Source organism: Littorina saxatilis, linkage group LG12, assembly GCF_037325665.1.
Source record: "Littorina saxatilis isolate snail1 linkage group LG12, US_GU_Lsax_2.0, whole genome shotgun sequence".
Classification (NCBI taxonomy): domain Eukaryota; kingdom Metazoa; phylum Mollusca; class Gastropoda; order Littorinimorpha; family Littorinidae; genus Littorina; species Littorina saxatilis.
This window is the reverse complement of record NC_090256.1, coordinates 49177727-49189860: the sequence shown is the minus strand read 5'-3', so window position 1 is coordinate 49189860 and position 12134 is coordinate 49177727. Positions and strand designations below refer to the sequence as shown.

General features: G+C 40.2%; 1 protein-coding gene across 2 annotated transcripts in view; it reads right to left on the bottom strand.

Moving 5' to 3' along the window:
* The window catches only part of LOC138982128 (uncharacterized), a 34488-nt gene that overhangs the window by 17131 nt on the left and 5223 nt on the right, over window positions 1-12134 (bottom strand). For both annotated transcript variants that reach the window (XR_011460792.1, XM_070355347.1), the window contains exons 2-4: window positions 4659-4702; window positions 3971-4169; window positions 2658-2705 (exon numbers count right to left, since the gene is read on the bottom strand). Coding sequence is in view for 1 of the 2 variants with exons in the window: in XM_070355347.1 (XP_070211448.1) it covers window positions 2658-2705; window positions 3971-4169; window positions 4659-4661 (250 nt within the window). In the remaining variant the exon portion in view is untranslated. The remainder of the gene's footprint in view (window positions 1-2657; window positions 2706-3970; window positions 4170-4658; window positions 4703-12134) is intronic.

The window sequence follows — 12134 nt, the reverse complement described above, 5'->3', positions numbered from 1 at the left end:
CCCCCCCCCCCACCTTTTAAGACATCCACCAACCTGAGAAAATCAGGTTCTAATAAGGGGGGAGTCTTCAAATGGTGGTAAATTTACAGAGGCCATGAACAGAAAATCTGAAAAAAGCAAGGTCTTAAAACTTAACAAGAAGGGCAAAGCCCATATGACTCACACGCTTGACCTTGACATGACCTTGACCTTCAGGGTCAAGGTCAAATAACTAAACCTAGCAATGACATCATACACTAAGAACTGCTTTACAGATTGTTCCTACCAAAATACATGTGACCTTGACCCAAGGTCAAGGTCATCCAAGGTCATGCAACACAAAGCTGTTAATTCAAGACAATGGTGCTTATTGGCTCTTTCTACCATGAGATATGGTCACTTTTAGTGGTTCACTACCTTATTTGGGGCGGGGATATAGCTCAGTTGGTAGCGCGCTGGATTTGTATTCAGTTGGCCGCTGTCAGCGCGAGTTCGATCCCAGGTTCGGCGGAAATTTATTTCACAGAGTCAACTTTGTGTGCAGACTCTCTTCGGTGTCCGAACCACCCCCCGTGTATACTACATTCGGTGTGCATGTTAAAGATCCCACGATTGACAAAAGGGTCTTTCCTGGCAAAATTGCTTAGGCACAGTTAATAATTGTCTACCATACCCGTGTGACTTGGAATAAGGCCGTGAAAGGTAAATATGCGCCGACATGGCTGCAATCTACTGGCCGTATAAAATTTCATCTCACACGGCATCACTGCAGAGCGCCTAGAACTGTACCCACGGAATATGCGCGATATAAGCCTCATTGATTGATTGATTGATTATTTTGGTCACATTTCATAAGGGTCAAAGTGACCTTGACCTTGATCATATGTGACCAAATGTGTCTCATGATGAAAGCATAACATGTGCCCCACATAATTTTTAAGTTTGAAACAGTTATCTTCCATAGTTCAGGGTCAAGGTCACTTCAAAATATGTATACAATCCAACTTTAAAGGACCCTTGCGACCTTGACCTTGAAGCAAGGTCAACCAAACTGGTGTCCAAAGATAGGGCTTACATTGCCCTGTATAGCATACATAGCTAAGGTTGCCATTCTCGATAACTTCAGAAAAAAATGCGAAAATGTGAAAAATGGTCGTTTTTAAGACAACAATTACGGCCCCTGTGACCTTGAACTTGAAGTGAGGTCAAGTTGCCGCACATGTTTTTTGAGATCTTGTAACCATACACCATCAGGCCACATCAGGTGTTGATAGACTTAATAGTGTCCAAGAAATATCCAACGTTAAAGTTTTCCGGACGGATGGACGGACGGACGCCGGGATGGACGGACGGACGGACGACTCGGGTGAGTACATACTCACTTTTGCTTCGCATGTAAGTCAAAAAGGGAGGAAGTCTTAAATTGGGGGGGTCTTAAAAGGGAGCTTCCACTGTACATCAGAAGAACAAAAACTACAATTACGAGAAGGTTAACTACTGGATTGTTTAAATCATAGCAAAAAAGGAAACATTTAGTCATTGGTATGTCGACTTAGCTGTCTTTGAAGTGGACGGACAAACAAATCATACATGTAAGGAGACAATGACCCCGAAAAAGAACTAAGTTCATTAAAAGCTGGGATTTTTCCTGTTTTCCTTTAGAAAGTGAGAATGAAACAAGAGTACTGTGAAACACATTCATCAGACAAAATAACCCAAACAAGTGGAGAAACATGAGTACTTAATAAGCAATGGGAAAACTTGTACACATATAGCAGTGTTTTAAAATATAGTGAAACTTAACCTATACAACACATTTAACCCCTTCACTGCCCAGCTCGTACTAGGTACTTGGTCATTTTCGGTTTGTCATACGCCCATAAACAGACTAGGTACGTGGCATCTACATCAGCGAAATTTCTGAAAAGTAAAGGGGAGGTAATATTGAAAACTGGTCCAACTATTTGTAGGGTTACTAAGCGCAGTTCTTTCCCTTTGTCCGTTCGGATAAGTTAGTACCATGTGGCAAAAACTTTCTCAGAAGTGTTGAACCGATCTAGAGTATTCAAAATGGCGGCCGAAAGTCGGACCTCAACTCATAGACCTGTTTTCAAGCGATACAGTGTTCTGGAAGCTCTACAAGAAGTGATTTATGGGTTACCACACAGAAGAATACTTTTATGGGCTGTAATGTGAGTACCTGATGTTTGACACCAGTTTTAGCAGTGTTTTGTGTGGTTTTACGGGCTGCAATGTGTGTGTGCAAGTCCGGAAACTGTCATTTTTTGACAAAAATGGTCATTATATCAATTTTTACTATCACAATCACAAACAAAGTCCTGAGCGATCGAGAAGAAGAAGAAGAAGACAAAGTCCAATGATCATGTTATCACATAATAGCCAAGGGTATAAGCAAAACACATGCCAAAGATCTACTAAATGATTGAGCAGTGAACAGATTAGTGAACCTACAGAAGAAAGCTAAATTTTGCCCTGACGCACAGCAATACCAAAATGCTGTTATACTGTAGCAGTGAAAGGGTTAAGTGAAAAAGAATTTATGTCTGTACATACCAACACATCTACCATTTCATATCTAATATCAGCACAAGCAAAAGAGATTACGCAAGAGCTTTTAATATCCTAAACGCAATCACCACATCACAAAAAATACTTACTGTCTTCAAATTGGTCCAACAAACTCTCCATGGTCATAGCTTGTATACCTAATAAAACACAGAATGATAAATATGTTCAGTTTCCTCAACATTGTGTTGTTTGAAGACTTTAAAGATTAAATCATTCACAGAATAAGCACGAGCTGACTCAAACACACACACACAAAAAGTGAGAGAAAAAATATCCAATACATAAAACTGCAAATATATCTCTGACGTTCTATTGCGTCTCCCCTAAAAACAGAAACAATCTATATATATATATATATATATATACAACTTGTGTGTGTGTGTGTGTGTGTGTGTGTGTGTGTTCGCGATGCACAGCCAAAGTTCTCGATGGATCTGCTTCAAATTTGGTGGGCATATTCAGTTAGACCCTGGACACAACCTGGTCGATGAGAATTTTCAACACGTGCTCTCAGCGCGCAGCGCTGAACCGATTTTGGTTTTTCTGTTCATCTTCCCAGATCCATTCCCAGTAACTCTTCCTTATCTTCTCCAGTGTTTTGCGTTTATCTCCCTTCATTCGTGTGGCGTCAATCCATATTCCCGTTACTATTTTTAGAAGGTCACTGTCCACAATGCTTTCATCCCGGCAAAGCCGGATATTCCCGTTACTATTTTTAGAAGGTCACTGTCCACAATGCTTTCATCCCGGCGAAGCCGGGTATTCCTCTATTTCTTCCCGGCGAAGCCAGGTATCCCGGCGAAGCCGGAACCCGGCGAAGCGGGTAATCATCTAGTACATGATATACCTTCAACTTCAAGGTATGTATTGCTCTGGTGAGCGAATTAACATCAGCTGAGTCAATTATCTATGCAACTATATTAGCTAGAGTTCAGCCTGTCTTGGTGAGACAGGGATGGCTAAATTGTCCGCCCGATCGCCAGCGGCGATTAAAAAATCTGCCGGGCTAGTAGAAACCGCCTGGCAACTCGCCCGGCTGGCCAGTGAAAGTTCTGGTCAAATGCAACACTTTTAGTTGTACTATCGAGTTTCAAAGCCAAATAAACACTGATGCAGGAACTGTGATATGTACCGGGCCAGCAAAATTTCTGGCAGGCTAGTGATTTTCTTGAATTTACTCGCCAGGCTTGCTAGTTAACATTTTGAGATTTGGCCATCCCTGTGAGACTTGCAGGGTTGAGAAATGGTTTCAACCTGAACCCTCAGTTTCACCTGACAACTCTTTTTCAACTCCGTTAAGCAAAGTTTAATCACGCCAATGAATAATCTCTGACACTCTGAAGCATTATCAATTGTATATTAATCTCGTTTCCACTAACGCCTCAGAGAAACGAAGACCTACCGCTCTGTCCTGTTTCTTGTGACTGTGCATGTTCTGTCCATACTGATCCACTGTCCATGAAAGCCACGTTCCCCGTCTTATAGCCTGGTTCTTGAAGGTGGTGCATAGACGACTCGTTGCACACATCTTCAATAGCATACAGCTCCTCTAGTCCCTCGAAGCCGGGAAGAATGGAAAAATCCTCTGGGTCATCCATGTCCTGAAAAAAATATCAGGGGTGTTGCTAAGATTTATTTTCTTCAACCAATTTTTTCACCAAAGTTTTGACAACTTTTGAAGTCTGTGGGATCTTCTTTCCCCCATTGTAACATTTTATTTTGCCAAAATGCTGGCAATTTATTTTGGCAATTTGCAATTTGTTTGGTGTTTCTATGACCGCCAAAAGCAAATATTACATCCCTCAAGTTTCTAACCACTGCTCTTGACAAACTTCTCTGTAATTTGATAGCCGATTTCTCGCATACTTTCTATTTCATAAAGCTTGTAAATAAAGTGTAGTACTAACATCTACTCTAAAATCTAATGTGCGAAAGTGGTGGTTGCTATACTTAATTAGCAAGCTACAAATGCAAGTGGATACCTTTAGCCTCTGCTAACACACTGACCACAACTTGTAAAGTCAAGACACGAATTTGTGGAACTACTTGGAGTTAAACCAATGCAAGACAAACAAAAGAGTCATTCTCACCATGTTTGTGTCAGGGAACCTGCATCCAAAACTTTCTTCACGACCTGCACACAAACATACACCAACAAATTGTAACAGTACACTTCAACCAACAGCAGATGTGTATGTCGACCACACCCCCATAACTCACACTAGTCATAGACATTAAAGTACATGTATATATATATATCCCATGACCTCCCTTCTTTGTCTCTTTAAATCTACTATTGGTGAATCGCGAGACAGAGACAGACAGCGTGGCGGTTCACCACAATCACCTTTGAAGGCGAATGAGAACTCAACTGTCCCCCTGCCAGTAAAAACTTACTTAACTAGACTGCTGTATAACATTCACTCTCACATGATAGCCCTCAAGTCACCTCAACCACCCCTTACCCCCTCCCCTCACTCACTTGTCCAAATGAGTCATGCACACAATAACACTGCATACATGTATTGCCCCAAAATAACTATAGGCCTTTTCATTCATTCAATTGTCAAAGCAACCCAGGGTTTTTTCACCAAGAAAATCACCTGCTGTAAGTTTAAGTGCAAACATGATCTTCTTCCACCCAGGGATTCTTCCTTTCATTCCAACTACCACAACTCTATTTCTTTTTTGTTGAGGGGGGGGGGGGGGGGGGGGGAGTAGATCATAACGAGATGGCTGCTGCAACCTTGTACTGGCGGCTGCATATGTATAATGGATCTATGCATTTTTATTTTATAAGCTATGCAACAAGTGCACTGCAAACTGTCATTCTCCAAACAAAACACAGCACATAAAACCACTTTAAAATGGATGAAATTGAAAGCAGCATATTCAGTTCAATAAACACAAAACCTGTTCAAAGTAATCTAAGTATATGGATATTGCACTCATGGATGCTGCATGGAGATGTGAAAGCCAGGAGAACCTGCACCTCTCACACGCTGAAGTTTTAAGACAGTTCAGTGTGTGCACTGTTACAAAGACATTGTCCGTTTGTAAAGACTAAAGGTGCTTCTTATAAACACTGATACAATAGAGCAGAGGAATTAAAATCATCATGGTCTAATGTTGAATTTAGCCTTGAATGTCTTACCCTTAGTTATTTGGACTAATATGCCTAATTATGGTTCGCGAGTTGATAGCTTCCATGACAAGCACCTTGTTTCTGCCTGATGTAAACACTATCCGGGCAACACCACTTTAACAATTAAACAAGTTTTGCAGACAGTTCAGTATGTGCTTTGCAATTACAGGTACTCATCATACTCAGTGGGAGACGGGTCACCAGATCTGAGCTAAAATTGGACTCAAAGTGTGCTATCAGGTCAGACTGATAGCCTAAGAGTAAGACATTATCAAAATATCTAAATCTAGCTGCTACAGTGGAACCCCCCTTTTAAGACAAAGAATCTGAGAAAATCAGGTCTTAAAATGGAGGTAAATTTACAAAGGTTATGAACAGAAAATCTGAGAAAACAGGGTCTTAAAAAGGAGGGAGTCTTAAATGGGGGGTTCCACTGTAGTAACATAAATGATAAAAACAACAAAAACACGGATTCCTCTTAGAATATAGATCTTCAAAATCACAACTTCACACACATAACACACACACACATATATACGATTGTTTCCTTTTTATTGATTGATTGATTGATTGATTAATTGATGAGTTGATTTATAAATTATTTCTTATGTATTTATGTTTTTATTCATTCATGCATTTATTTTTTACATTTAGTCAAGTTTTGACTAAATGTTTTAACATAGAGGGGGGAATCGAGACGAGGGTCGTGGTGTATGTGTGTCTGTCTGTCTGTCTGTCTGTGTGTGTGTGTAGAGCGATTCAGACTAAACTACTGGACCGATCTTTATGAAATTTGACATGAGAGTTCCTGGGTATGATATCCTCAGACGTTTTTTTCATTTTTTTGATAAATGTCTTTGATGACGTCATATCCGGCTTTTCGTGAAAGTTGAGGCGGCACTGTCACGCTCTCATTTTTCAACCAAATTGGTTGAAATTTTGGTCAAGTAATCTCCGACGAAGCCCTGACTTGCATTTCAACTTGGTGGCTTAAAAATTAATTAATGACTTTGGTCATTAAAAATCTGAAAATTGTAAAAAATTTTTTTTATAAAACGATCCAAATTTACGTTCATCTTATTCTCCATCATTTTCTGATTCCAAAAACATATAAATATGTTATATTTGGATTAAAAACAAGCTCTGAAAATTAAAAATATAAAAATTATGATCAAAATTAAATTTTCGAAATCAATTTAAAAACACTTTTATCTTATTCCTTGTCGGTTCCTGATTCCAAAAACATATAGATATGATATGTTTGGATTGAAAACACGCTCAGAAAGTTAAAACGAAGAGAGGTACAGAAAAGCGTGCTATCCTTCTCAGTACAACTACTACCCCGCTCTTCTTGTCAATTTCACTGCCTTTGCCATGAGCGGTGGACTGACGATGCTACAAGTATACGGTCTTGCTGTGTTGCATTGCGTTCAGTTTCATTCTGTGAGTTCGACAGCTACTTGACTAAATGTTGTATTTCCGCCTTACGCGACTTGTTTTATTTATCTATTGCATGGGTGGGAGCCGAAAATATTGCCAGGACTGAACATTTTGGAAGGCCGGGGTCCAGGGGCCGCCAAGGCTCTGACAGGGTGCAGGAGCAGCGCCCTTGCTGGGGAGACTAGGGGGGCAGCGCCCCCCCACCCGAAAATGAATTTTAGCATTTTAGGGAGGGTTTAGGTGGCCTCTCCTGACTTTAAATGTTAGAACAAACAAGCATTTTGGAGATGCATAATTATATATATACATCTTGTAAACTTGAAGGTTTTTGTAACTGACCAGCTGAAAATTCATTTTAGCATTTCATGAGGGGGCTATTTGAGCCTCTGCTGGCTTTAAAACTGATAACAGCAAACAAACAACAAATGGTAGAGAATGCACAAAATCAAGAACCTCTATACTTGAAGATGTTTGGTTGTATCACTCTTGCTAGGGGGTCTACAAAAACAAGTGGTAAACACATTTGAAGAGGTTTTTTTTAGAAGCCCCTATACAGTCATGGGAAAACCAGTGCCTGGCCTGTCTAAAATCCCCTCCGCGAGAGGGATTTTGCAGCAAGCGAGAGTGAAGATAAAGAGGGAAAATTTTTCTCTGCGCGCGAGCCAGCAAGCAGGATGTCTCAGGACTGTATAAGCTTAAACAAAATCTTAAAATTTGAGATGCACAAAAGTAAAAAAATCTTGTTAACTTGAAGGTATTTGTAACTAACCAGCTGAAAGTGAAAGTGAATTTTTAGCAATTCATGAGTTGCTATTTGAGCCTCTCCTGGCTTTAAAACTGAAAACAGCACACACATTTTTTTTGGGGGGTGGGGGGGGGGCGATGAATGCACAAAATCAATAACCTCTATACTTGAAGGAGTTTGGTTGCATCACTCTTGCTTGGGGGGTCTACAAAAACAAGTGGTAAGGCCAAAAAAAAAAAAAAAATTGTCTGTTTCTGGTCACCCGACCGACCCTATATTTCGGCGCCGACCCTAAACTTTTTTTTCCAAACTCAAACATTTTTTTTGTTTTTTTGGGGGTGGTAAAGGACAGGGTGAGAAAATGAACAACAAAAACGTGTGAAAACGAAAGTCCGCTGACGATTTGTAAATGTGTTGAGTGTCTTGTCTCTATGTGTAGTGAATCCAGTCTCTTTGCGCGATTTTTAAAGTTAGTTTTATTGGTCTACATTTGGGGTAAAAAAAAAAATTTAAACAAAAAATAAAAAAAATCCCGGCCTACCGACCCTATTTTTTTTAGCCATGTTACCTAATTTTTTGTTGTTGGCCTAAACAAATTTCAAGAAGGGTTTTAGAAGCGGCTTAAACAAAAACTTAAAATTGAAGATGCACATAATTAACAATTTTTGTAAACTTGAAGGTATTTGATTTATCACCTAGTTTTGTCTTTGTTTAAAACAAATGTTTACTGCATTAAAGACAAATCGCCATGCAAACAAAGCAAACACAGATAATAACAGTCACTTCCCTTGTACTACACATTTTTACTTGTAGCTTAGGATCTTATAACTGCAGGTGGTATATTCTCAAATAATTGTTGAACCATGGCTTGAACCAAATGAGAAACAATATAAGTTTCAAGTCAGTTTGTTTCAATTCAAAAGGGCTAACTGCTCAGGTTATAAAAGAAGAAGGTTTAGACAAAAACAGAAACCGCCAGAGTTATATCCCTTGCTAATTCTATACACAGTCTTCTGATGCTGTATTCAAAAATTATTGTTGAATCATAGCTTGAATTAAAAGAGAAATATGTTTAAATTAACTGTGTTTCACTTGCAAGCTTTCTAAAGGAATCAATGTATCAGAAGGTAAATACCACTGGTTCACAGATCAGGAATGCTCATTTTTTTCTACCACACCACTGAAGGTCTCTGATCTTTCTTTCTTTATTTGGTGTTTAACGTCGTTTTCAACCACAAAGGTTATATCGCGACGAGGGCAAGGGGGGAGATGGGATAGGGGAAAGGGGGGAGATGGGATAGAGCCACTTGTTAAGTGTTTCTTGTTCACAAAAGCACTAATCAAAAAATTGCTCCAGGGGCTTGTAACGTAGTACAATATATGACCTTACTGGGAGAATGCAAGTTTCGAGTACAAAGGACTTAATATTTCTTACATACTGCTTGACTAAAATCTTTACAAAAATTGACTATATTCTATACAAGAAACACTTTCTTTCTTTCTTTATTTATTTGGTGTTTAACGTCGTTTTCAACCACGAAGGTTATATCGCGACGGGTAAAGGGGGGAGATGGGATAGAGCCACTTGTTAATTTTTTTTGTTCACAAAAGCACTACATGTAATAAAAAAATTGCTCCAGGGGCTTGCAACGTAGTACAATATATTACCTTACTGGGAGAATGCAAGTTTCCAGTACAAAGGACTTAACATTTCTTACATACTGCTTGACTAAAATCTTTACAAACATTGACTATATTCTATACAAGAAACACTTAACGAGGGTAAAAGGAGAAACAGAATCCCTTAGTCGCTTACGACATGCTGGGGAGCATCGGGTAAATTCTTCCCCCTAACCCGCGGGGAGGGGGGTCAAGTAACACTTAACAAGGGTAAAAGCAGAAACAGAATCCGTTAGGCGCCTCTTACGACATGCTGGGGAGCATCGGGTAAATTCTTTCTTGTCCCAACCAATATGGGACTCCCCCTAACCCGTGGGGGGGTTCCTCGTCTGTTTTACAACTTGATTTTCTCACATTATTGGAGGTGAAGTGGACATTACAATAAACTAAATTACATGACACTGAATGACTGAACTATTATCTATACTGATACAGGTGTTATGAAGACAAATCTGAACAGTCAAGGTCTTAAAAAAGGGGCAAGTCTTAAAAGGGGGCTTCCACTGTACCTGTAATGAAACCAGTGGGCTTGCATGCCCTGTGACATACAATTTAGGTCACCTTGATATCTGTGAAACCAATAGTACTCATGACCTCCTTTATGCCCCCATGTCATGACCTCCAAGCACTGGTGAAGGCCAGTGAGGCATTGAGGTCTTGTTTGTTTGTTTGTTTGTTTGTTTATTTGTTGCTTAACGTCCAGCCGACTACGCAGAGCCATATCAGGACGAGGAAGGGGGGGATGAAGGGGGCCACTTGTCAAGCGATTCCTGTTTACAAATGCACTAACCCATTACTTGTGTCCCAGCAGGCTTTAGTAAAACTAAATTAATACCTACTGGAAGATTACCAGTTTCCAGTATGTTAAAATAGGCTTAACCTATCTACTGCTGGACTTACATCAGAACACTAACAGATTAAACTATACATGAATCGCGAGACAAGCGGCAAGAGAAGAGATTTTTGGAAAAAATACAGGTGAATGAGCAAGAAGGCAGAAAAAAGAAAAGAATTCATGAAGAAAAAGAGAGCATGACAGGAAAGAGGAACCAAAAATCTACCTTACAGCAAACTAGAAAGCTCCTGCGGTTCCAAAAACAGGAGGGGCCTTTAATTTCATAACCGCAGTGCCCCACTGCGGGATCTTACGACATGCTGGGGAGCATCGGGTAAATTCTTCCCCCTAACCCGCGGGGGGGGGGGGGGGGGGGGGGGGGTCCAGTAACACTTAACAAGGGTAAAAGCAGAAACAGAATCCGTTAGGCGCCTCTTACGACATGCTGGGGAGCATCGGGTAAATTCTTTCTTGTCCCAACCAATATGGGACTCCCCCTAACCCGCGGGGGGGGGGGGGGGGGGGGGGGGGGGGGGGGGGTTCCTCGTCTGTTTTACAACTTGATTTTCTCACATTATTGGAGGTGAAGTGGACATTACAATAAACTAAATTACATGACACTGAATGACTGAACTATTATCTATACTGATACAGGTGTTATGAAGACAAATCTGAACAGTCAAGGTCTTAAAAAAGGGGCAAGTCTTAAAAGGGGGCTTCCACTGTACCTGTAATGAAACCAGTGGGCTTGCATGCCCTGTGACATACAATTTAGGTCACCTTGATATCTGTGAAACCAATAGTACTCATGACCTCCTTTATGCCCCCATGTCATGACCTCCAAGCACTGGTGAAGGCCAGTGAGGCATTGAGGTCTAAAACTTTCCATTTTCACACTTCTCACAAGATTAGATAAGAGTACCATAGTAGTACAGTGGAACCCCCATTTTAAGACCCCCCAATTCAAAGGTGGTCGTCTACATTTTTGCTTTTTTTCAATAATCTTATGGTTAGATTTCGATACAAAATTATGTCAAATGATGAATGAACCATGGGGAAAAAAAATTATAGAAATACAAATATATGTAAAAAAAAGATTTTATTTTTGGGTGGCGTGACTCACGCTTCCAATATTTTGTTTTCTGTTTGCTGAGAACATGTGCTTTGCCTTAAAAATACTGACCAATCAAATTCATGTCACTATGCTTATACCCACGCCCAAACAAGTGCAGCAACAGTTTGACACTGGAGCGCTGTCCACGCTTTTTTTAAACGCACGAAATGCACGGGATTTGAGAGGAGTTTTGCGCTTGGCATTTTCCAAATAAGGATATCCTACTATGAGTACTACGCTGGAATACAACAATGAATTTTTAAACGGCTACACTGGCTTCGTTTTTCCAGATCGAAAGGGGGTGTATTGTTGATATTTGTTGATAATAGACTCTGCATTTTAAAGGTACTGAACTTGTCAAATCCAGGTGCAAATCCCTGGGGCTTTTAGTCATACCTCAGGCAGCTATCCGTTAGAAGAACTACCAAGTTTCATTGACTTGCACCCAAAGAGTCAAGAACTGCGATTTTTTTACGAATTAATTTCGTACTCGGACCCGGCTGGTCTTGACCTATTTTTGGATCTAAATTTAGATCAGGTAAATCACCACATCATGCACAAAAAGACACGTCACTAGAAAACTATGTCAGACGTCATCATGAGTTTG